This window comes from Zalophus californianus, chromosome 8, assembly GCF_009762305.2.
Source record: "Zalophus californianus isolate mZalCal1 chromosome 8, mZalCal1.pri.v2, whole genome shotgun sequence".
In the NCBI taxonomy this organism is placed as follows: domain Eukaryota; kingdom Metazoa; phylum Chordata; class Mammalia; order Carnivora; family Otariidae; genus Zalophus; species Zalophus californianus.
In genome coordinates this window covers 89,545,871-89,572,175 of record NC_045602.1, presented here as the reverse complement: position 1 = coordinate 89,572,175, position 26,305 = coordinate 89,545,871, and the positions used below count along the sequence as shown (strand labels likewise).

Here is a 26,305-nt window from a genome sequence, read left to right as displayed (position 1 = left end):
ATTTTTTCTGAACATGTGTTGCCTGGGCTTGTGTGTGTGTTAGTTTCAATTCCCCCATATATTATGGCTGCTTTTAAATGTCTTAATTTCTCAAACAGTTTCAGCCATGCTCTTTCTTAGGTCTTTGATGTTCTATTGTTTCTTCCCCCCAAACACATACCCAGCCTGTTGCCTCAGGCATGTTTGGCTCTGTAGTCACCCTGTGACTTTCACAAGAAGTACCCACAACTGGGATGCCTGGGTGGCTCAGTCGGTTAAGCGCCTGCCTTCAGCTAAGGGTCATGATCCCCTGGGATTAAGTCTCACATCGGGCTCCCTGCTCAGCGGGGAGCCTGCTTCTCCCTTTGCCTGCCGCTCCCCCTGCTTGTGCATGTGCACTCTCTCTCTCTGACAAATAAATAAAATCTTTTAAAATGAATGAATGAATAAATAAATAAAAATTTTAAAAAAAGTAGTATCCACAACGGCCTTCCACACTTTTCTCCCATCTGAGCTCTGAGTTCTAAGTCGGGCAAAACAGAGACCAGCCCCAAGACAGGTTAGGATGTTGTTCTGCTCTCTCCAGTTTGAAGGAAGGAAATAGGCACTGGACTGCTGCTTCCTTTAGACCATGCTATGCAGGGAGGGGTGGGGCAAGGGTGAGTAAACACCACAAAACTTCCGACCATTCTGAATGTGACTTTTTTTTTTAAGTTTATTTTTTATAAAAGATTTTACTTATTTGTCAGACAGAGAGCGTGCAAACGGGGAGCGGCAGGCAGAGAGAGAAGCAGGCTCCCTGCTGAGCAAGGAGCCCGATGTGGGACTCGATCCCAGGACCCTGGGATCATGACCTGAGCTGAAGGCAGACACCTGACTGAGCCACCCAGGCATCCCTGAATGTGACTTCTTGATTGGGCATTTTCTTATAGATCTATAGATCTTTGACTGTTTTTCAGGACTCTTATAAAATATTTCAACCAGTCCCAATTTTTTAAAATATTTCTATGGGGTAACAAAGGCCTAGGCCCGCGTATTCCACCATCTTTCTGACATCCTCTCCTCATTAAAGGATTTGAAACAGGAACTTTTCTGTGTGTCTGGCAACAGTATGGGAGGTAGATGGGGATAGAGGAGCATCCTCCACCCTTCTAGATAAGGACCTGTGTTCTCAACTGAGCTGCAGTGGCACAAAACGGGCTAAATCCCTGCCCTTGGAAGTTCATAGCCTAGAGGGTGACAGGGACCTTTAGGAATTAATCTCACAGACCCTGATACTGTTATAAATTATGGTGGTGCTGGGTCAGTAGAGGGAGGGAGTGCAGAGAGAGCATAATGGTGGTGAGGGCTGTTCAAGTTGTGGGTGATCAGGGAAAGTGGGGACAATAACATTTCAGCTGAGGCTTGGGGATGAAGACAAGGTTGGCCAGGTTGGTGCACGAGCATTCTGGGAACACAAAACAGAAGGAGACACTAGGTTTTCAGAGCACTGTGAGCAAAGACAAGAGAGGGTGACGGAAAGCTGCAGAGGCTGGTAAGGAGCTAGGCCCACCCAGGGGTGTGACATCATCCTGAGAGCAGTAGGAAGCTCCTAAGTGCAGTGAGACCCAAGAGAGGCCCAAAGTCTGGCAGGAACAAGGGCTTGGGAAGGAGGCTTGCTCCTTGGTCTTGCCAGCAGAGCCATTCCCATAGCCCTGTGCACAGGGCTCAGGAGATGCTCAGGAGGGCGGGTGTGATTTGTCCTGCCCCCTGCCCAAGCATGGGAGGTGGGCCGCTGGAGAGGCCTATCCCTTAGGTAGGAGCACAGAGACAGCCCAAAAGTTTGGGCAGTGCTGGTCAGACCTGAGGGCATCCAGGTATGGCTGCAGGGCTAGATCCTGGAAAGGAGTAGCTACAGAAGGCCTGGACTCTGCCCCCACCAACCCCACCCCTGTCCCAAGGGCCAGTTTCATTCCATTTCTCCTCTTCCCAGGTACCCTTGAGATTGGTGTAAAGACCACCACAGGTTTGACCCCTGCACTCCTAACCCTGGCCCTCCACAGACAGTGCAGTCATACTATCTTCCAGCACTCCTGCCCATCACTGTCCCTGGTTCTAAGGGGATGTTACCTCCCACTGCCCTGCTGTAAAGCCAGCATTCAGTATGTGTTCTCTGTGTCCTCTTCTGAGCACATCACACATCTCATTGTATCCCCAGACAGTGTCATATGGTGGCTCTCTACCTTACAGATGAGGACACCAGCCCCCTGTGAAGTTTAATTTGCCCACGGTCACATGCTGCTGTGGATAGAACACAAACCCATATCCTGCTTTCTTTTTTTTAATTTATTTTATTTTATTTAAATTCAATTAACATATAGTGTATTATTAGTTTCAGAGGTAGAGTTCAGTGATTCATCAGTTGCATATAACACCCAGTGCTCATTACATCACATGTCCTCCTTAATGCCCATCACCCAGTTATCCCATCCCCCCCCACCAACCTCCCCTCCAGCAACCCTCAGTTTGTTTCTTATAGTTAAGAGTCTCTCATGGTTTCTCTCCCTATCTGATTCCGTCTTATTTTATTTTTCCCTCCCTTCCCCTGTGATCCTATTTTTTTTTTCTTAAATTCTACCTCTTGAGTGAGATCATATGATACTTGTCTTTCTCTGATTGACTTATGTCACTTAACATAATACTCTCTAGTTCCATCCACATCATTGCAAATGGTAAGATTTCATTTTTTTTTTTGATGGCTGAATAACATTCCATTGTATGTATATACCACATCTTCTTTATTCATCTGTCGATGCACATCTCAGCTCTTTCTACAGTCTGACTACTGTGGACATTGCTGCTATAAACATTAGGGTGCAGGTGCCCCTTCGAATCACTCCATTTGTATCTTTGGGGTAAATACCTAGTGGTGCAATTACTGACTCATAGGGTAGTTCTATTTTTAACTTTTTGAGGAACCTCCATACTGTTTTCCAAAGTGGCTGCACCAGCTTGCATTCCCACCAACAGTGTAAGAGGGTCCCCTTTCTCCGCATCCTCACCAACATCTGTCATTTCCTGACTTGTTAATTTTAGCCATTCTGACTGGTGTGAGGTGGTATCTCATTGTGGTTTTGATTTGGATTTCCCTGATGCCGAGTGATGTTGAGCATTTTTTCATTTGTCTGTTGGCCATTTGTATGTCTTTGGAGAAATGTCTGTTCATGTCTTCTGCCCATTTCTTGACTGGATTATTTGTTCTTTGGATGTTGAGTTTTTTTGTTTTTTAAAGGTTTCATTTATTTTTTTTGACAGCATGAGCAGGGGGGAGAAGCAAGGGGAGAGGGAGAAGCCAAGCAGGGAGCCCGATGCAGGACTCGATCCCAGGACCCTGGGATCATGATCTGAGCCGAAGGCAAATGCTTAACCGACTGAGCCACCCAGGTGCCCATGGGTGTTGAGTTTGATAAGTTCCTTATAGATCTTGGACACTACCTTTATCTTGTATGTCATTTGCAAGTGTCTTCTCCCATTCTGTCGGTTGCCTTTTGGTTTTGTTGACAGTTTCCTTTGCTGTGCAGAAGCTTTTTTTTTTTTTTAAGATTTTATTTATTCATTTGAGACACAGAGATAGAGAGAGAGCATGAGCAGGGGGAGAGGCAGAGGGAGAGGGAGAAGCAGACTCCCTGCTGAGCCAGGAGCCCGATGTGGGGCTCGACGTGGGGCTTGATCCCAAGACCCTGGGATCATGACCTGAGCCTAAGGCAGACGCTTAACCATCTGAGCCACCCAGGCGCCCCTGTGCAGAAGCTTTTATCTTGATGAAGTCCCAGTATTTCATTTTTGCCTTTGTTTTTCCTGTCTTTGGAGACATGTCTAGCAAGAAGTTGCTGCGGTCAAGGTCAAAGAGGTTGCTACCTGTGTTCTCTAGGATTCTGATGGATTCCTAGCTCACATTTAGGTCTTTCATCCATTTTGAGTTTATTTTTGTGTATGGTATAAGAAAATGGTCCAGTTTCATTCTTCTGCATGTGGCTGTCCAATTTTCCCAGCACCATATATCGAAGAGACTGTCTTTTTTCCATTGAATATTCTTTCCTCCTTTGTAGATTAATTGACCATAGAGTTGAGGGTCCATTTCGGGGTTCTCTATTCTGTTCCATTGATTTATGTGTCTGTTACTGTGCCAGTACCATACTGTCTTGATGATTACAGCTTTGTGATATAGCTTGAAGTCCAGAATCATGATGCTGCTGGCTTTGGTTTTCTTTTTCAACATTCCTCTGGGTATTTGGGGTCTTTTCTGGTTTCATACAAATTTTAGGATTATTTGTTTCAGCTCTGTGAAAAATGTTGATGGTATTTCGATAGGGATTGCATTGAATGTGTAGATTGCTCTGGGTAGCATAGACATTTTAACAATGTTTGTTCTTCTAATCCATGAGCATGGAATGTTTTTCCATTTCTTTGTGTCCTCCTTAATTTCTGTCATAAGTGTTCTATAGTTTTCAGAGTACAGATCCTTTACTTCTTTGGTTAGGTTTGTTTCCAGGTATCTTATGGTTTTTGGTGCAATTATAATTGGGATCAATTCCTTAATTTCTCTTTTTTCTGTCTCATTGTTAATGTATAGAAATGCAACTGATTTGCTGAATTCCTGTATGAGTTATAGCAATTTTGGGGTGGAGTCTTTTGGGTTTTCCACATAGAGTGTCATGTCATCTGCAATGCCGATTTGGATGCCTTTTATTTCTTTTTGTTTGTGATTGCTGAGGCTAGGACTTCTAGTACTCTGTTGAACAACAGTGGTGAGAGTGGGCTCCCTGTCGTGTTCCTGATCTTAGGGGAAAAGCTCTCAATTTTTCCCCATTGAGAATGATATTCGCTGTGGGCTTTTCATAGACGGCTTTTATGATATTGAGGTATGTACCCTCTGTCCCTACACTGTGAAGAGTTTTAATCAAGAAAGGATGCGGTATTTTATCAAATGCTTTTTCTTCATCAATTGAGAGGATCGTATGGGTCTTATCCTTTCTTTTATTAATGTGTTGTATCACACTGATTGATTTGCAGATGTTGAACCACCCTTGCAGCCCAGGAATAAACCCCACTTGGTCGTGGTGAACAATCCTCTTAATGTACTGTTGGATCCTATTGGTTAGTATGTTGGTGAGAATTTTGGCATCCATGTTCATCAGGGATATTGGTCTGTTACGTGTCTTGCTTTCAAAATGGCACTTTCCTGTCTCCTTACCTCTAGGAGTGTCCACTGCACTTGCCACAACTGACAAAGTCAGGGATGGACACAGGTGGACATTCCCCAAGGGTAGGGTATCCCTGAGAATCAAGCACCTCACTTCTTGTCCTTTGAAGCCTCAGGTTCCCGCATGGTGTCTTACACCAGAAGCTGCTAAGAAAGCCTGAACAAATGCTTTCATTTGGGGGCACAGGGGGCATTGAACCAAAGACAGTGGTGCTGAGTTAGTTCTTTTGCTTCTCAGGTAAGATTTTCATAGGCTTGGAAAGTTTTTCCAGTCTCAGGAAAGATTTTCACAGGCATTATTTCCTCCTTGGCGGAGTGTAGTACATGAGTGAAAAGAGACGTCTCCTGTAAAACTTCCAGGGAAATGAACTGCATTTCTCAGACATGGCTGGGGCTCTCTGTAGTCCCCAAGGGATGAGACTTTAAGCCTTCTAAGAATTGAATATCTGTATAGAAGAGGAAGTGAGAATTTAAAGAATGGATTGGACATGTGTTCCTGTACCTTGGAAGGTTTGGGGACACCATTTACATGTGGCTGTTTAAAGTGGCAACAAGTCCCAAAGCCACTTGTCTGGAACAGCACTTGCTGGGGACCAGGCTCAGGCCTTAGAGCCAGCAGTTGTGCGTCTGTGCCCCAAGTCAGACCCTCCAGGACCTACCACCTCGAACAAGTTATCTAGTCTTTGTAAACCCCAGTTCCTGTTCTCTTCTGTAAAATGGGCTCACACCTTCTGGAAGCACTTTCAGGACTGAATGAAGCTTCTGATTCCAAGGGGAAAATGCAGACCAGTTTCTGCTGAATGTTTTGTCCCTGAGCACAGGGACTTCTGACTTGCCCCAGAAGCTTGTAGCCTAACATGTTTTTTCTGCTTCTCCTCCCTTTCCTCCAGCAGCTGCAGCACAATCCTCAGCAGACAGAGAAATGAGAAAAATACCAAATAATGGAAACCTGAAGATGACAAAGGTGGCATACCCCCTGGGGCTGTTCATTTGCCTGTTCATCTATGTCGCCTACATCAAGTGGCACTGGGCCTCTGCCACCCAGGCCTTCTTCAGCATCACTGAGGTGGCATCGGGGGCCCGGAGGGTCCAGCAGGCTCACAGTCCCCCAGAGACAGCTGCACGTGGTCACGAGGTTTTCTACGGCATCATGTTTGATGCAGGAAGCACTGGCACCCGCGTCCATATCTTCCAGTTTGCCCGGCAGCCTGGAGGTATGTTGGGTAGAAGGCCTTGGCCACTCACTCCTAGGCTCTCCTCACTCACAGCAGAGCTCTTGGGATCGCTTCCACTTAGAGACAGTGGATGGGCTGGATGCTCTGCCTTGGACTCACCTGGGAGCTTGTCAAAAATACAGGTTCCTGGAAAGACTGGCTCAGGCATGGGTTGGGGCCCAGGAATCTAAATTTCCCAGGAGCCCCTGACTGTCCTTACTCACAGTAGTTTCTGGTGACCATCTGAGGGCAGCTGAGATCCCTGAGGGTGTTGGGTAGCCTGTCCTTTCCCGCATTCAGCAGCAGGTCAGATGGCTGGGATTGTGACTTAGGCCAGAAGCTGCATTGGGAGAGTTTAAGGCAGGGAGTTGCCCCTGATGCAGGCGAGTATGAGGCAAAGTGGAAAAGTTATGAACTAGCAAGGACCTAGGACCTAGACTGACATGGTGCTGCCCAGTGGGTCCAGTCAGAGTGACAGATGAGAATGGCCTCAAGCAGTGAGGAGGGAGCTGGAGCCTGAGCCCCATTATAACCTCGGGGTGGGGGCCCGCAGGCTTCCGGCAACAGGGAAGAGGGAGTTTGTGTGTGTTCTCCCCGTAGCTGCTCCTGTGGGGAAACCCAGTCCCTGCCCAGCTCTGCACTCCTCCCTTCTCCCTTGGATCTCCTTCCCTGGCACCTCTTGTACCCTCCAGCTCTGAGGGTCACCCTCCAGCTTCTAGCCAGTGAGTTTTAAGACAACTTTTTTTTATGTTAATCACCATACATTACATCATTAGTTTTTGATGTAGTGTTCCATGATTCATTGTTTGCGTATAACACCCAGTGCTCCATTCAGTATGTGCCCTCTTTAATACCCATCACCAGGCTAACCCATCCCCCCACCCTCCTCCCCTCTAGAACCCTCAGTTTGTTTCTCAGAGTCCATAGTCTCTCATGGTTCATCTCCCCCTCCGATTTGCCCCCCTTCGTTTTTCCCTTCCTACTATCTTTTTTTTTTTTTAACATATAATGTATTACTTTTTTCAGAGGTACAGGCCTGTGATTCATCAGTCTTACACAATTCACAGCACTCACCATAGCACATACCCTCCCCAATGTCTATCACCTAGCCACCCCATCCCTCCCACCCCCCTCCACTCCAGCATCCCTCAGTTTATTTCCTAAGATTAAGAATTCCTCATATCAGTGAGGTCATATGATACATGTCTTTCTCTGATTGACTTATTTCACTCAGCATAATACCCTCCAGCTCTATCCATCTCGTTGCAAATGGCAATATTTCATTCCTTTTGATGGCTGCATAATATTCCATTGTATATATATACCACATCTTCTTTATCCATTCATCTTTCAATGGCCATCTTGGCTCTTTCCACAGTTTGGCTATTGTGGACATTGCTGCTATAAACATCGGGTCCCTACATTTGTATCTTTGGGATAAATACCCAGTAGTGCAATTGCTGGGTCGTAGGGTAGCTTTATTTTCAACTTTTTGGGGAACCTGCATACTGTTTTCCAGAGTGGCTGCACCAGCTTGCATTCCCACCAACAATGTAGGAGGGTTCCCCTTTGTCCGCATCCCTGCCAACATCTGTCGTTTCCTGACTTGTTAATTTTAGCCATTCTGACTAGTGTGAGGTGGTATCTCATTGAGGTTTTAGATTTGGATTTCCCTGACGCCAAGCGATGTTGAGCACTTTCTCATGTGTCTGTTGGCCATTTGGATGTCTTCTTTGGAAAAATATGTGTTCATGTCTTCTGCCCATTCCTTGATTGGATCATTTGTTCTCTGGGTGTTGAGTTTGATAAGTTCTTCATAGATTTTGGATACTAGCCCTTTATCTGATATGTCATTTGCAAATATCTTCTCCCATTCTGTCGGTTGTCTTTTGGTTTTGTTGACTATTTCTTTTGCTGTGCCAAAGCTTTTTATCTGGATGAAGTCCCAATAGTTCATTTATGCCCTTGCTTCCCTTGCCTTTGGCGATGTTTCTAGGAAGAAGTTGCTGTGGCTGAGGTCGAAGAGGTTGCTGCCTGTGTTCTCCTTTAGGATCTTGATGGACTCCCGTCTCACATTTAGGTCTTTCAACCATTTGGAGTCTATTTTTGTGTGTGGTGTAAGGAAATGGTCCAGTTTCATTCTTCTGCATGTGGCTGTCCAATTTTCCCAACACCATTTGTTGAAGAGACTGTCTTTTTTCCATTGGACATTCTTTCCTGCTTTGTCAAAGATTCGTTGACCATAGAGTTGAGGGTCCATCTCTGGGCTCTCTATTCTGTTCCATTGGTCTTTGTGTCTGTTTTTATGCCAGTACCATACTCTCTTGATGATGACAGCTTTGTAATAGAGCTGGAAGTCCAGAATTGTGATGTCGCCAGCTTTGCTTTTCTTTTTCAACATTCCCCTGGCTATTCAGGGTCTCTTCTGGTTTCATACAAATTTTAGGATTATTTGTTCCATTTCTTTGAAAAAAGTGGATGGTATTTTGATAGGGATTGCTTTGAATGTGTAGATTGCTCTAGGTAGCATTGACATCTTCACAATATTTGTTCATCCAATCCATGAGCATGGAACGTTTTTCCACATCTTTGTGTCTTCCTCAGTTTCTTTCATGAGTATTTTCTAGTTTTCTGAGTACAGATCCTTTGCCTATTTGGTTAGATTTATTCCTAGGTATCTTATGGTTTTGGGTGCAATTGTAAATGGAATCGATTCCTTAATTTCTCTTTCTTCTGTCTTGTTGGTGTATTGAAATGCCACTGATTTCTGTGCATTGATTTTATATCCTGCCACTTGACTGAATTCCTGTATGAGTTCTAGCAGTTTTGGGGTGGAGTCTTTTGGGTTTTCCACATAAAGTGTATCATCTGCAAAGAGTGAGGGTTTGACTTCTTCTTTGCCGATTTGAATGTTAGGACAACGGTTTGTTTTAAGACAACTTATCAGCATGTAATCTTTTAATAGCCAAATTCCAGTGTTTTATCTCCAAAGAGACATCCTTTCAAAAAGTTATATCCCTGGGGGCGCCTGGGTGGCTCAGTCGTTAAGCGTCTGCCTTCAGCTCAGGTCATGATCCCAGGGTCCTGGGATCGAGCCTTGCATTGGGCTCCCTGCTCCCAGGGAAGCCTGCGTCTCCCTCTACCACTCCCCCTGCTTTTGTTCCCTCTCTCACTGTGTCTCTGTCAAATAAATAAATAAAATCTTTAAAAAAAAAAAAAAAAAAGCTCTGTCCCTGATTTTTCCTCTTGGGTGTTCATGTCCAAATTCAGGCCAGCATCCCTCAGCCACCATGTGCCTCTGAACACTCCCTTGCTGTATGCGCATGAATCCAGGGCCTTCATAATTTAAGACACTCCGTTTTTTTAAAAGAAGGAAGAAAAATGTTCTTTAGAACCTATACTACATCCCTCACAGGATAGAGAAATAACTTTTATATTTGCAGTTTAGAATCATCTGCCCTGCTCCTCTGTTAAATGTAACGAGAATTAACCATGTTAAAATTTAACGGTTTAGATGTATATAGTTTTGTATGTAAATCATGCCTCAGTAAAGTTGGGTTTTTTAAAAAAGTTCTGGCCAGAGCATCAGGTAGAACACTCATCCTGTTTATCCTGGCTAAAGAAGCAGTGTTCCAGTCGCTCTGAGATTGGTCTGATTTCAGACCTCTGCCTTTAAAAAGGGTGGCTAGCCATAATCGTATATATTCATATATTCGTGTAAATGTTCACGGTTGTACTTTTTTTTTAAACATGATTTCCCTTTAGAAACTCCCACTTTGACCCATGAGACGTTCAAAGCACTGAAGCCAGGTCTTTCTGCTTATGCTGATGATGTTGAAAAGGTAATGTTTTTCTCTCACGTCTATTTGTTCTTCAAATTTGTCTTCCAGCGTGCAGTTTGTTAAAGCCAGCTCCCTTTTCCTTGAGTGCATAGGCCTTATTCACAGAGGAAAGCATCTCTGATGGTGTTGCCCTGGGACATTTCATGCTATTTAGGGTGGCCAGATGGGGGAAACTGGTACAGCACATGGGGCCAAAGGAGGACCGCTACTCCCAGGCCCCACCTTCCCCTACACCCCAGCTTCCCGGGCCCTTCCCCCAACCACCAGGCATGCCACCCAGAAGTCTTGGTGCGATTCAAAAGCACACAGCCTACAAACTGATAAAAAGCAGTATTTGAGAGTTTGTTTTTGTTTCAGTTCCTCTGAAGATGACAAAAGTTGACTAAAAACACTGAAGTTAAAAATGTATTATGCAAAATTCACAAAACCAAATAAGTGTAAAAGTGATTTACTTAAACTGTCAAATAATGATTTTTGTAAATTTGTAGCTTTTATACTTCTCAACTCCTTAAAGCTTACAGCTGCACTAATACAGGACACCTGTATTTCCGCTAAGGCGCTGATGAAATGGACGAGGTAGTAACATAGCTACAAGTTCCTTTTGATTCAAGCATGAAACGGGCGCCTGGGTGGCTCAGTCGTTAAGCGTCTGCCTTCGGCTCAGATCATGATCCCAGAGTCCTGGGATCGAGCCCCGCGTTGGGCTTTCTGCTCCATGGAAAGCCTGCTTCTTCCTCTCCCACTCCCCCTGCTTGTGTCCCCTCTCTCTGTGTCAAATAAATAAATAAAATCTTTAAAAAAATAAAAGCTAATAGATAGGGGCGCCTGGGTGGCTCAGTCAGTTAAGCGTCTGACTTCGGCTCCGGTCATGATCTTGGGGTCCTGAGATCGAGCCGTGCATCAGGCTCTCTGCTCAGTGGGGAGCCTGCTTCTCCCTCTGCTTGTGCTCTCTCTCAAATAAATAAATAATACATCATTCTTGCCCACAGGTGCATCTTGATCTCATACAGTGAAGTCATAACCCTGCTTTCCTGTGGCTTGGTTAAAAAACAAATTGAAAACAAAAATCAAAATCAGTGATGTTAGAGTAACTATAAGGTTACACATAAGTAAATTAGATAGCTTTAGAATAAACTCATAAAATTTTTAAAACCTTACTTGTTTTAGTAGGGAGTACACATTCAAGTGGGACATATTTCACAGCTTCACAGGGTGGATGCTGAGAACTCCCCTCCTGCTCCGGTCTCCCCTAGGAGGGCTGGTGTCCCTGGTTTCTTATGTGTCTTTCAAGGGCTAATTGACATACCTATGAGCAAATTCATCTATATTCTTCCCCCTCCCCTTTTTATTTCACGTACACAATAGAATGGCATTCATGTTGTTACATACTTCACTTTCACTATTCAACAATATAACATAGAGATTATTTACTATCAGGATGTGAAGAGCTTCCTTGATTTTTCTGGCAATGATACTGCAGTGTGTACAGGCACTTTGAATTTATGGAACCAGTCCCCTCCTGAGGGATGTTCAAATAATGTCTAAGAAAGCCTACAGTTTGTCACCTTACTGAACTTCATTACCCACAGATGCAAGGGCATCCATCTCAGATGAATTCTTAGAATGAGATTTCTGAGTAAAAGGAAGGTACGTTTTCTCATTGGGCAGACATTGCCAGATTGTTCCCGCAGCATTGTAGCTGTTGGTAATACCCAGCAGTACTTTACTAAAGTTGTTATCCCACCTCTGCCCTGACACAGGGCCTTAGCCAACTTTTGGATCTCAAGCATTCTGGCAGGCATAAATGATTCCTCTGGGGTTTTCGGCACCGTGAGGAATCCCAGAATTCATTCATGAGGTCCAGGGGAATCACAGCTCATCTGAGGTCACCTGGTGAGGATTGGTGATGGGGCTGAGCAGGGTTTTGGTTGCCAGAGTATAGAACAGCAGGACCCCCCCTTGTGTATCTTCTCCCCACCATGTTCCACTGCTGGGGTGTTGCTCTGTACTCGCCTGGTCCCCGTGCCCCTCACATTCACTAGCACCACCTAAGTCGTTTTCTGCTGATTTGGAAAGTTAGAAGAAAATGTGTTTGTAAGTCAATAAAACCAAAAGGGTTGGGGGAGCATCTGTGACCCTGTATGCTGAGCTTTGACAGACCCTGCTTTTACCACATTCACAGAGCACTTCAGGAATTCAGGAATTACTGGATGTTGCTAAACAAGACGTTCCTTTTGACTTCTGGAAGGCCACCCCCTTGGTGCTCAAGGCCACAGCTGGTTTACGTCTGTTACCAGGAGAAAAGGCTCAAAAGTTACTGCAAAAGGTGATCTTACCCATTTCCCCGTGGGGGGTAGATAGCTTATGATAACTGAAAACACCAAATATTCAGCTAGTGTCTGAGCAGTTGAATGGGCTATGTATAAACTTCCTGAAGAGGAAAACACATCAAAATGTTAACAGCATTTAGCTGTTCCTGTTTTCTAGAATGAACCTGTATTGTGTAATAACACCAACTCTGTTTTAGGAATACGTTGAAGCCTGGGGCAACTGGGTGGCTCAGTCATTAGGCGTCTGCCTTCAGCTCAGGTCATGATCCCAGTGTCCTGGGATCGAGCCCCACATTGGGCTCCCTGCTCGGCAGTGAAGCCTGCTTCCCCCTCTCCCACACCCCCTGCTTTTGTTCCCTCTCTAGCTGTGTCTCTCTTTGTCAAATAAATGAATAAAATCTTTTAAAAAAGAGAAAAAATAATACCAATTCTTAGCAAACTCCTTCATAAAATTGAAGAGGAGGGAATTAAAAGAAAAAAAGGAAAAAAAAATACGTTGAAAGCCTTTTGAAGGGCTTCCTTCCATGCAGAGACTAGATCCTTGTAGAGGGTTGTAGAAGCCTGAGTTCCTGACACTTCATCTCCAGCCTGCGTGTTCTCATGGAAACTGCCAGTTCTTCTCTTGATCTGGTCCACAGATGTAACTGCTAAAGAGGCCTTTAGCCTTCACCTGCCAGGGTCTGGCTCTCACATGACTGGGATTGCCCCCCAGGCCTAGTGGCAGCCCTGCAGAAAGGCTTTGAACCCTGTTTCTTACAGGTGCCTGGACGGTTATTGTCAGGCACATTAGGGAAACTGCTTTCACCAACATGGTCCTCTTCATTCTCTGTACTTTTTCTAAACTATGCAGCCACTAAATGATGAATTGTTGCACATTGGTCAAGGTCCCCTGTAAAAGTTACCTTTACGTGCTCAAGTCTGATTGTGGGCCACCAGTGCAGTTGGAATGTGCAGATGGACTGACGTTTCTGTGTGTCAGTACTTGCTAAAAAATGGGGAGGGAGGTGCCCCCAAATGCTGCTGCTCACTGTCTTCGCCTCCTGGCTGTGGAGCTAACTCCTGGGTCCCAGGCTGAGCTCTGCCTTGAGGGGCTTCCAGTGCCTCATCTCCAGTCTAAAGCAGGGCAGTGTTTGGGGGCCCAGCAGGCTCAGGGGGGCCCCTGAGCTTTTCCAGCCCAGAGTGGCTTTAAGACAGGGCTCTCCAGGGTAGCATCTGCCTCCACCAGACCAGGCAGTAGATAAGGATATCACTTGCAGAGGATTCGAGAAATATAAAACAAAACACGAGCTTTGTTTCTTGACAGCACCAGCTGACACCCTCTGCTGTTTTGTCATGACCTGCTGAAAGCACAGTGTAATTGGGAACTTTGAGTTTAGATTGTAAAGGATAAAGACTTGTCTCCCTTTACATTTAGGTGAAAGAAGTGTTTAAGGCATCGCCCTTCCTTGTAGGAGATGACTGTGTTTCCATCATGAACGGAACAGATGAAGGTAGGGTCTCCAGAAGCTTGCTGTGCGACAAGGCTGTCCTGGGAGACAAGGCTGTGTTCAGGGATGCTATTGGCATTCCGAGTGGGAGCGTTCTCCTCAGTCAGACGTGGGGAGGCAAGAATTAAAGTGATGGTCCCATTCCGTTCACAGTGTAACTGTCTGAGAGGATCTTTGGGGGGCCAGTATTAGAGACAGATTCACATCTCGACTAGCTCTAAACCTGGCACAGATGAAGTTTCTGAAAACAAGTCATCTTTTCAGCTTTAAGAACATTTAGAGAGAATCCTCAATTGCTATTTAGAAGTTTGCTGTTGCATTGTTAATGCTGAGAGAGACCGTCAAGTTCTTCACCAGCCCCTGATTTTAAAATATGACCAGGGGAGGGGAAGAGCAACACTTGATTCTCTTTCCAAAAAGAGGAAGTTCACGATAAAGAATAGGAGGGAGAGATGTGACATTTGGCAGTGTATTGTAGTGTTTTAGTATGGCATCTTCTGGAACAGTCTGCCAGAAGCTGCTGGGTGACTTGATGACTGATGCCTCTTCCTGTAGCTGATCTGGAGGCTGAGAAGTGAGGGGCGCTCACTTCTCCTGGAATCTCAAAGTGGTCATTTGAGTGCGTGTGTTGTTTACAGCATCTCAGGTGATTCACATGCCGTCTGTGACCCTCTCTTGTAGGCGTTTCAGCGTGGATCACTGTCAACTTCCTAACAGGTACATTCTTCCCTCTCCCTGAAGCTGACAGTCCACAGATGCCATTCTTGATGGCAGAGGTCTCATTTCTACTCTTTAAAATAATCCCTTGGGTTTCTCCAGTGGTGCTGGTTCAAAGTAGAGCATTGGGTTGGATGGGGGCTCATCAGAGTGGGCATCAAGCTTGCAGATAAAAATGCTGGGGAAAGGAGCTTCTCTGTAGGCCTGGTTTTCTCCAGCATAGCTCCTGCCCCTTCTCGACTGCAGCCACATCAGGCAGGGGCCCTGTCCTCTCATTGCTAAGGGAAGTCATGAATAAAACCAGTCGTGCTTTCAGTTATTAAATGTGGTGGGAATGCTCTTCGCCTTAGAATTGAATTCTTCTGCTGTAGATAGAACAGAACAGAAACTTCTGTTCTTGGAACAAGATGGCAAGGAGTCATTTTTCTTATTCTCAGTACAGGTTGATTTTTGTCCCTTTATTGTAATTATGGCAAAACCAGTGTGTGTGAACGCATATATGAAAAAGAAAAAGGCTTTGTAGCAGAATTTGCCCCTTGGGGATGGAGAGCCATGTTAAGGGGAACATTAGGAGCCTGGTGCTGGGGGAAGGCATGCCTCTGGGCATGAAGGGACAGTATGGAAGTCAGTGTGTCCCGGGGTGAGCAGTAGAAAGGGCAGGCCCGGCTTCTCTGCTGAAAGTCGGTGTTGTCTTATATTGTTAAAGCCACAGCTGGCAGAGCTGCATTCATGCCCCTTAAACATGTGCATCCTTCCAGGGAGATTGTTAAATACCCACAGCTGTTTCTCTGTTTTTCTTTCCACTGGGGGGCTTGGCTCCTAAACTCTTTACTTTCTCGGCTGTTCTCATCTATTTACTAATGTGACAGTATGTGTTGGTTTCTACTCACTGTGCCCCAGGCAGTTTGAAAACCCCAGGAAGGAGCAGTGTGGGCATGCTGGATTTGGGCGGAGGATCCACTCAGATCACCTTTCTTCCAAGAGTTGAGGTAACCGGCCTTTGCCGCCCCGTTGTGGCCCCCATCCTCCAAAGGCCACCTGCCCCCGGGAGCTGCAGCCCCTGGGAGAAGGCCTGTTGACCTGGTGTCTCTGGGCCTGTGCAGTCAGTTCCTATCCTCACGGCCAGATTCATTCACAGTTAATGCTTCTTCGCTTCATTTTATTCTGCTTGGGGGAAAAAATGGAAATTTGATCTTCAGTGGGATGATAAATTAGAAACTACCTGGAACCCTCAGGGCCATAGGATGTGAAATGTTCCCCTTTCCCCCAGGACAAGCCAGAGAGGGGCCATTACTTAGTCTGACTCCAGAAGGGGAGAGAGCCTTAAGCCCTGTGTGATGGGACATTGTAAAGGAGATGAAAATACTTCCAATCTAGACTGCTGCTTTAGCCACAGTGCCTTCCTCACCCACCACTGTTTTATTGTTTTTATTTTTAGTTTACAATGGAAAAGCACTTAAATTTACTCATAATTGTCTTGGTTGGGCCATATTTGTCAGAATGCTAAAAGTTGTAAGGAGGAAAAACATTTCATTTTGGACATTTTATTTTTCATTGCTTGTTCAAACTCTTGTTCAAACATGTGACTTAATGAAAAACTAATTTAATTGAATACATCTGTGAGTACCCTGGTCTTTTCAAAAGAAGGACCAGCAGGAAGGATAGCATTCCTCATGTTCTTCCACAGGACACCCTTCAGACCTCCCCGCCTGGCTACCTAACGTCACTCCAGATGTTTAATCAGACCTACAAGCTCTATTCTTACAGGTTTGTTTTGGGAGTGGGGGTGGAGAGGCTGCCCATCCAGGAGTGTGGCTCAGCCAGCCCTGTGCAGTGACCAGAGCACCCGGAAACCCCCCTGCTGGAGGCTCTCCTTCCAACACTTCCTCCTCCTGCCTTCTCCCCACTTCATTTTTTAATTCACCTCCAGTAAAATCACATTCCCTTTTTTTGTGCTTATTTTATTCTGCTTTGGAGGAGGTTTCTAAAAGGTGGGAAAGAGCCCGTGGATTGTGCAGGAATTTTCTTGGCCATCTATTTACCACATGGCACCTTCAGTTGATTCTTGGTGTAAAGCATATGTACTCCATAAAGATCAGGGCACATCTGTGTTGTTCACTGGCATCCACAGCTCCTAGGCAAGCTCCTGTTAGGTAATAGGCTTTCATTTGTTGAACTGAATGCCCTAACCTCCATAAAGAGAGGCTTCTAGAAGTAGAAAGTCTACTGCCTCGCCACAGGTTTCCTCCCTTTCCCACTTGTTTTGGATTCAGGCCAGGTGAACGTACTGGAGGCAGGATTGAAGATGTTACCCAGCACTTCCTGTGGTAGGCCAGCCCCTCACCCAGGATTTTCTTTCCACAGCTACCTGGGGCTTGGTTTGATGTCGGCGCGGCTGGCGATTCTGGGTGGCATGGAAGGGAAACCTGGTGAGTGGAATGAGAGTTCAGAGCCCTCCTTGCTCAGCAGCCTTGAGGAGCCTTTCAGGAAAGGTGCTCCTGCCCTCCACTATCACAGCAGCGCAGTGGGCCCTGGTCCTCAGAACTAGAGGAGCCCAGGAGGGACGTGTGGGGAAGAGCGCACATGTCGGTGTGCACTATGTTGGTGGGCACTATCATGGTGATAAATAGTAATGTGTTTTACCTGTGTACATGCTAAGTTATTTTTTAAAAGGAAGAGATGCTGGAGAATTCATTTTTCAAACACTGAGCTGTGGGATTTTAGCCACCAAGTAACTGTGTTTAGTCATCACCTGCGTTTGGAGGGGACTGGTTTTTAAGCATCAGAAAGGAATCTTATTTTTCATGATGGCACAGGAGGAGGTGATTCTGGGGCTGCTACTGGGAAGCTGGGGAAAGTTTTTCCCTCATTCACAGTGATTCTAGTGTTACGAGGATGTCCCTCCATCTTCTCTTGCTCTGTGAAGGATCATTAAACATGAAACATAAACCCTTCCTGCAGACATGGCATTGAACTGGAGATGGCCAGGTCAGGATGTTTCTTCCCAGGCCTTCTCTGATCTTTCCTGACTGGCCTGGCTGAGGAGAAGCCTGGTGCTGGCCACCAGGGCACATGAGATCTTAGGAGGCCCTAGGGGATCATTATGTCCCAATTTGGGAGTAGGGGAACACTGCTCTGAGGCTGGCATTGGCCTGTCTTTCCTGATGACATCAATCAGGACCCAAAGGCCTTGACCCATGCCTCTGGTCCAGATGTGTTTGTGCAAGCCCACACATATGCTCCAGCCACCTGCCCTTCCCTCAGCCCTGCCTCTCCTTGCCCCATACCTGCTCCCCTCCACAGGCCTAGCACTTCTCTGTACTTCTTTCAAGGGCCTAGTTGTTCTGACTGGAATTTTTGTTTTTCACGTACATCTTATTTTAAATCCTGGTGTTTAACCTTATTATGGTATTCCTCTGTTGCAAACCAAAAACATTTCCATGTCTCAGAAACACTAGCAGTTTTCACTCTGTGGCCAGAAAACACCTATTTAGCCAGCAGGAAGAAGGCAGTTACCCATTTGCCTGTCCATGGCTGGCCTTAAACCCATCAGCTACATAAAGTACCTACTTGGGACACATAGGGCCGTAATACCTGCCAAGAAGGGTGTGGACAGCTCCTTGCCCCAGAGGAAACATCTCCCTATTGTGTTATCTGTTGTTGCACAAGTACACACTAAACTGAGTGGTCAAAACGAGCAAATAGATATTATAGTATCTCATGATTGCACAGGCTTGAGCTGGACAGTGCCTCTCCTGGGATCCCTGGGGCTTGTGTGGTGACAGCTGGGGTGGCTGGGTGAGTGTCTTACACCTCATTGCCCCCCCATGTGACCTCCCCAGCAGAGCAGCCTGCACTTCTTTCTGGCAGCTCAGGAAGGGGGACTGCCCTGAAGTCACATGCATCATATCCTGCACATTCTGCTGGTGAAAGCAAGCCCAGGCCAGAATCAAGGGCAGGCATAGGGATTCACTTTTCAACATGCACATCCTTGAGGGGTGGCATCATGGGGCCAGGCTGAGAGGCCAACCACCACGCTTCCTTTGTTATTTGTGGGGCCCCAGATTTTGTGTTGTGCAGCAGCACAGATACATGGCATGGTGGCATCGTCCTGGCCCTGCCAGGTTACTTGCAACCTCATTCATCTATAAAATTGGGTAGTGTTGGCTCCCCTTCTATTAGGGTGGTTGTGACAGTTGACTGAACAACACTTGGCCCAATGCCTGGAACCCTGAAGCCCCTCAGTGCGTGTAAGCTAGGAGAGACTATGTTTCTAAAACTGATGAGGCTTTGTGGTGGCTTCTGTGATAGAGAAAGGCTTGCGTACTCTAGTTGACCTGGAATGCTTCCACAGGTCAGTTCTCATCTGGCAGAAAGGAAGAGTGTTCCTTTGGCCCTCCAATGCCTTCGTTACTAGTATTGGGGAGGAAAAATTTTTCTTCTACCTTTCAAGATTCTTTTGGCCTATTAATTAAATTTACATGAGACAGATTAATAGGAGAAAAACAAATTTAATTATGTATGTACAGGAGCCCCATAAGAATATGACACCCAAGGACAGGTCAGGCAATTGAGGCGTATGTGCCATCCTGAACTAAGGAATAGGATAGGGGTCTGGGGCTTTAAAGGGGAGGAGGGTGATTCACAGGACAATAAGAGCAGATGTTTGGTCATTAGATGTTTGCCCTTGCGTACAGAAGTCATTCTTAAAAACTTATCTCTGTTAACAGCTCTCTTTCTGGGCCAGACCCCCTATCTAAATTCTTTTAGGTAGTTAAGAGAAAGGTAAAAGTTTTTCCTGAATCTGCTGGGTCTAGATTGTCTTTAGCTCAGAATAGTCCACATGCCAAAGTGACATATTTTGGGGTCATGTATTTTACTCCCTCTCAGTCCTATCTTTGAAACTTCCCTAGGAAGTTTCACAGTCCAGAAGTAAAGCTGCTAGATTGCTCCATCTCACTGAACCAGGCTCTTAGTGCTGATAAAAAATGGGTTCAGTTAGACAGTTGTGTCTCATTTCAGGAGGCAGTGATGTAGGCAGGCTCCCAAAGTTACGCCTGTGGTGCAAGAAATCAGTTATTTAATAAAAGGCGTTTCTGTGGAAATAAAAAATAGTGGTTAATGATTAGAACAGATTATAATCCCAGTTTCTGCATTCTGAAGGCAAGCCAGTTGACAGGATTTCTAGATGTCGGGCTTGAAGCACCTTCAGACAGAGTGAGGGCAGGCAGCGGCAAACTGATAGGTTTTCCTGTTGCAGTTTCAATGTCTTTGGTGATCTTTCTGAGTGGTCCACATAGCAGCAGGTGTGAAGATTATCTGTGCATGAGCTATTGTGGTGAGTTCTCTGAAGTTGTTATCAAAGCATCCAGCATAGGTTGCATAGCTTTGAAAAAAGGGCAGTTTTAGTTCTCAGTGATTCCAAGTCAGAGGGGTGAGACAAAAACTGGAAATGTTAGTTTGGAGAGTTATAGCCAAATACTGGAGGAAGGTAGAATAATGAGGATCCAGTCCAACGTACAGGGAGAAAACAAAACCTCAAAGACAGCAGGAGTAGAATCTAATACCCACAAGTGTATACTGTGGTTTCTACTAAAACATAATTTTTATTTCTACAGTCACCCCACTTCTACCAAAGATAACCACAGTAAGACTAATTTGTTTGCAGAATAAGTCTAGTGTCAATAAATTTGGTCTGATTACTTGCATAAGTGCAAATAGGGATTGACCATTTGGGCTCTTTTAATCCTCTTTGCTGGAACTTTTTTTTTTTTTTAAGATTTTATTTATTTGAGAGAGAGAGAGAATGAGAGATAGCACGAGAGGGAAGAGGGTCAGAGGGAGAAGCAGACTCCCTGATGAGCAGGGAGCCCGATGTGGGACTCGATCCCGGGACTCCAGGATCATGACCTGAGCCGAAGGTAGTCGCTTAACCAACTGAGCCACCCAGGCACCCCTGCTGGAACTTTTCATAAGGAATCTCAGATTGAAGTTTTTTAAACCTCTTGAAGCTGGAAAGTCCAAGCCTAGGCCATCAGACTTAACCTGCAATACCTTTAGGTTTGGGTGAATTCCTTTCTTCTTGAGATCCCCGAAATATCATGGGTTCCTGTGCCTGCCAGGAACGACCTTGTTTATTTACCTGGTAAGGATGCTGGGAATCCCGCAATCAAGATACCAGGCTAATTTTTCCAAGGGGCTTCATTGACTTCATAAAGTCACCCTTAGTTCCATAAAGCTGTCTGGTCATATCTGAATTTACACACATCCTTCTCAAATAGGACATTCCAGTCAAAGCCTTGGTAATGTAACCAGTGTTTGTTGTTGTGTCCTGGAGACACAAGGAGAAGAGATGCACATAACTATATTGCCATGAAAATAATATTCTTTTTCCAGATTGTGGAAGGATAAGGTAGAGAGAAAAAGTAATTGTTTCATATTTGTTCACAAAGGTATATCTTACCAAATTATTGGTAGCTTAGGAGAAAAGAGTAAAAGGTTTCCTTAAATCTGGAAAAATGAAACATAAAAGAACAGGCAGTGTTTCAAACAAAAACTCATAAACGTTATAATCCTCCTCTGTTTATTCAGTTCTGTATAATTAATAGTTGTTCCCCTTAAACCCAGTTTTCCCTTTAGTTCTGGATAATCTTACCCAGCCCAATTTTATGGTCTTTAAGGTTATCAGAAACCTGGAGGTTTCTGACAAGTTTTTGACAAGTCTACTTGTCAAAAGTCCTTTTCTTGAATCTCCTTGAAGGGAAGTGCTTTTGCAGGAACACTTTACAAAGCAGCAGAGTGATACAGTAACTGTAAGCGACAAAAGACTTAAGATGCCCATTGTTAAAGATCTGATGAGAGTTCATTGTAGCAGAATTGACAAGTCTGGTTATTTCTGTGGTATGCAGTATTTTAAGGTAATAGCTAGAATTATGACTGATAACATTATACCAGGGCGTATCAGAATTTTAGGAATTTCATACAATTTTTATAATACTTATGTTAGTAACATTTACCTATATAGTATAACCTAAGAAGGCTTATCATCACTTATTTGACATGCCTACCAGGTAATTTAACATATCAGATAAACTCATCTCTTTTTGTAAAGAGAGAGCACATAATTTTGAGATGTTCTAGGGGCCCTCTTAAAAATCTCAAACTCAGTTTAAGGCTATAATAGACTTCATTTAGAATATGATGTTGGAAATTTGTCAAAAATATCACAAGATTTGGACACTTGACCAAATAGGATCACAGATCATAATGAAGCATTACTTACCTGTTCAACCAAAGTAACAAAGGATTTTAAGGGCAAATACAGAATGTTACATAGTTGTGAGCAAAACTGATCAAAAGACCTGATGAAACATGGAAAATTATTTTGATAAAACATAATCTGCTTTTGGAAGACTGGTTACTTAGAAGGTGACAAAAAGCCTTTCACAGTCTTATCAGGAGCAGGCCAGTAGTCCCAGAAAACTGTCCTTTCAGGTGAAGGAACATTCAATTTTGGTTTCGTAAAAGTACACTACTGATTTTAAAGCTTCATTTTACAACCATTAAAATAAATTCATTCAGTTTTAGCCAACCTAACCACACAAGGTAAGATTTTCTCTGTCTTTCTAGCTTTCCATTTAATCTGTCTTTATTTTCCTCTTTCCCATCTGGAAATAACCAGTTTTACTTGGGACAAATTTACTTTCCCTTATTTTCCCTTAACAAAAATGCCTCCTCATACCTCATACCTCTTCTTACCAAAAACACGTCTTACTTTCCTTGCATACAGAGTTGTTTCTCTTATATTATTTCTAGTAATTTTAGTTACATATATTAATTAGAATTAACCCTTAGAACCCTTGACTAAGAAATAAGCAGTAGTGAACTGTGTCACACCAGCATTGTTTAGAATGGCAAACTTATAAATGCATTTAATAATTTCCAAAGACATATGCTTACTCATGACCCAAATGCCTTTTAGTTCTTCTGTAAAAGGAAGTAATAGTGTCTAAATCTTTGTTCAGCAGTTAAAAGTGTATAAAACTATGTTCAGTGTTTTATCTTATTTAGAAATGGTCTGGATATTCAGTGAATTTAACTTAATTCATCATTTAGCAAAAGTTTAAAGCTTCAGCTTACCTGAAAGATTTGGGAAAACCATTTTTAGGTACACATACCATAAAACATAATTATTGCTAAATAGTTCACCTAAAAACCTTTTATACTACTTATACCTATTTAATTTTCTTGTTCTTAACAAGTTCTTAACAACTGTGTTTAAACTGCTTCATGAGACACTAGACAAAGTCAGCCATCATCCCAAGCTATGTTTCTTGCTGACAGATTTTTGTAAGAGATAACATGAACTCATTTGACCTTTAGTAAACCAAGGTAGAATAAAAGTACTATATTTCATACTGATAACTTCTGAGGACATGCCTATCTTAATCAACAAACTTAAACTAGTTTTTATTTACTAAAAGTTAATACTAAATCACATGAACTTGAAAAACATTTGGGTTTTCTTTTTTTAAAAGATTTTCTTTCATAATTTTTTTTTTTTTAAGTAAACTCTACGCCCAAAGTAGGACTCAAACCCACGACCCCAAGATCAAAAGTCACAGGCTCCACCAACTGTGCCTGCCAGGGGTCCCTCATTTCTATTATATTCCTGAGAATTCAATTTATATAAGCACTTAATTTCTTTAAATCAATTAAATAGAGCTTTCTTACAAATTAATTTTGTTGACAGAGAAGATTATACCCAACTTCATATATATATAGAATACATAAACATACAGACAGATGCAAACTGAGACCTTACAGCTTCCATACACTTAAAATTTCCTGTGAGCCCAAGTTCCAAGTGACAATTCCCTCTTTTGTTTTCCTTCTGATAAGAATTACCTCCCTGAATTTTGAATTTTGTACTTTAACTTTTAAATCTCAAAGGCACAAGGAAAAATGCCTGTTATAGGTCTTTTAAGATAAATTGGGGAGAGGATTGGAACAGGTGAACTCTGAGCTGCCTCTAGAGCTGCATTTTTAGTTTTGCAAAGATTTGTAAGATGAGCACAATTACTCTCAATTCCTTAAAAGAATAGGGTTGCAACCTAAATGTCATCATAGTTTGATCCACCCATCCAACCACATTATCTTCAATATGTTTTTTATATCAGGGAGCTTTGGAATGTTTTAGTAAATCCTGTTACAGAGGCTTCAGAAGGTTTTTCTTTCCCTCTGGGTACATAGTTTCATTTTAGCTTAGGGGAAGAGACCTAAAAAATCCTATCAGGCTCTGAATATCAGCTTCCAGGCTGGCCAGTCTCCAACCACAGAGCTATTTAAAAAACTCTTAAATATCTTGTCATTTTTCAGTCAGGACAAACAGGTGTTTTCTGGGATTAATGGAGTATGCCTTTGTAAAGTCTACATAAACCATTTTAACAAAGGCCTCCTTCCTGAGCGCACATTTCAACTTTAATCCTTTACCTTAGGAAGAAAAGCCTCTCTGTCAGCCCCTAACATGAGCCTTCAGCTGATCATTTGTAGGAAGGCCTGGGAGAAATGCTAGTCATCTGTTTCCTGGGGTCGGTGGGGGGACGGCGGTATTGGTTCCAGGGGGCCATCTGGCTTGTCTGATAACTACAATATAATCATAATCATGGGTGGGAAGAACACCCCTTAGCAGCCAAACAAGGTCCCTATGAGTGGGGTTGTGGTGGACATCAATCTGTTTAATTCAACTTAAAGTTTTATTTGGTAGGATCCTCTAAAAGTATTTTAAGGGCTTTATAATTTTAAAAATATGCTGTTGTCTAGGGGACATGAATTATTTGCATGGGGGCCTAGGCTATAGCTGCAAAGGACATTGCACAGGAAGGCCTGAAGCTGGCAGAGCCTGATTATAGAGCCCTGCAAAACAAGCCTTCTGTATAAACATTATCTACCTTGGGTGCTTCTGTTAAATTGGCTCTCTGGCTTTTAGTATTTACATGAGTAACCTGTATACCCTGGGCTTAGAGATCAGACCAGAATGCTCTCTGTAAATCTTAAGGAAAAGGGAAGCTAAAATAAGCAGCTGGGTGTTTAAGGAATTTTCTGGGGAAGGTGGACTCTGGGAGTTAAGAGAATTTGCTGAGGAGACAGGGCCAGATTTTAATGAGGGAAATTTATGTTGGATGGGGACTTTAATTTTTGTTCTAAGTCTAATTTCTCTTCCCCCGCTCCCCGTCTTATTAAGGGAGTCCCTAAAGCTTAGCTGTTACATCTCTTTGTGTCTATTTTTTTTAACTTGGCTTTTCCATAGGTATCAATAAGACAGTTATTTAGGAGGAGAGCTCTCAAATATTGTCAATTCAAAAGATCCATTGTCAGGCCATTGGTGAGCCTGACATGGTGAGGATCTTATATTAATCTCAGTATAACACAAACCTTAATAAGCCTTTTTATGGCTTCACCATGAATACAAGAGGGTCCCAAAAGAGGGTGCAAAAGATGCAGCCCTTATAAGATCCAGAAAGTTTACTCCCAGAAATAGTCTAAGACAGTAAAGCCCTGTTGTTATGGGCAGTAAGAATGGTGTAGTGAAAACACTGTCTCCGGTTTCCTGTGAGAACATGAGGCACCTCTAGTCACAGACCTGCGAATCTGTGACACCAGACAGGCACTACTAGAATGGGACTTTTCCAGCACTAATAAAACAGTGAAGGTGAGATGACAGAAACCTTATGGACCAGGATCCCTATAACAAACTCTCCTGAAAGGTGGCACAGTTGGACAGAAAGTGCTGCTTGTGACTTAAAGTCTCAGAACCCAGGGCTACCAAAGTGCATGTGATATGTGCAGAGAGAACATTCTCACTGGTCATAAAGACAAGCTCTCAAGACATGAACAGGACAAAAGGAAAACCCCTCGTAAGCACCTTAACAACTTGAGTTGAGCCTTTGGTGTCTCAGAGCCAAACTGTACCGAAGAGGGATGTGCTGCTGGGCTGGAGATTGCAAGGTGTTTTACAGAGTTCCTTGTATGGAAATTTTCTTGAGTTTGACGGGTGACCTAATGTCAGCCTGGCCTGTAGTGTGACTAACTCATACTAACACAGGAGTCTTTGGGTTAGGTAGGGAGTGCTTAACAGCTTTTAAGTTCTCAACCCATGCCCACGAGTTTTGCGGCTTTGGCTTCCAAGATGTCCCTTAGTAACTGCCTTCACCTCGTGTGCACACTGACCCGAAGCAACATTTGTCTAAACAGACACTGGCCTGGTGAGAACTGTGAACTCACCAGTCTGTGAGTCCAGCTTGAACAGCAGGCTTTTACGGCCTAGGTCTGCATTCTACCCTGTGGTTTTCATTCTTAGGACAAATGATACAACAGACAAGAAACATAAAAAGCAGTGACCATCTCTGGGATGAAACACATGAATAAAAAAGTCAAGAGTACTCATAATAAATCTTTACCAGTCACTATACCCAAGGAACTGGTTCCACAAATA

At 43.9% G+C, this 26,305-nt stretch overlaps 1 protein-coding gene across 2 annotated transcripts in view; it reads left to right on the top strand.

Annotated features, from left to right (window-relative positions):
- The window catches only part of ENTPD6 (ectonucleoside triphosphate diphosphohydrolase 6), a 44,229-nt gene that overhangs the window by 10,103 nt on the left and 7,821 nt on the right, over positions 1-26,305 (top strand). For both annotated transcript variants that reach the window (XM_027622802.2, XM_027622801.2), the window contains exons 3-11: positions 5,032-5,115; positions 6,112-6,435; positions 10,201-10,277; positions 12,460-12,603; positions 14,022-14,097; positions 14,776-14,811; positions 15,712-15,800; positions 16,499-16,578; positions 17,176-17,240. In XM_027622802.2, the coding sequence (XP_027478603.1) occupies positions 6,144-6,435; positions 10,201-10,277; positions 12,460-12,603; positions 14,022-14,097; positions 14,776-14,811; positions 15,712-15,800; positions 16,499-16,578; positions 17,176-17,240 (859 nt within the window). In that variant the 5' untranslated portion in view covers positions 5,032-5,115; positions 6,112-6,143. The remainder of the gene's footprint in view (positions 1-5,031; positions 5,116-6,111; positions 6,436-10,200; positions 10,278-12,459; positions 12,604-14,021; positions 14,098-14,775; positions 14,812-15,711; positions 15,801-16,498; positions 16,579-17,175; positions 17,241-26,305) is intronic.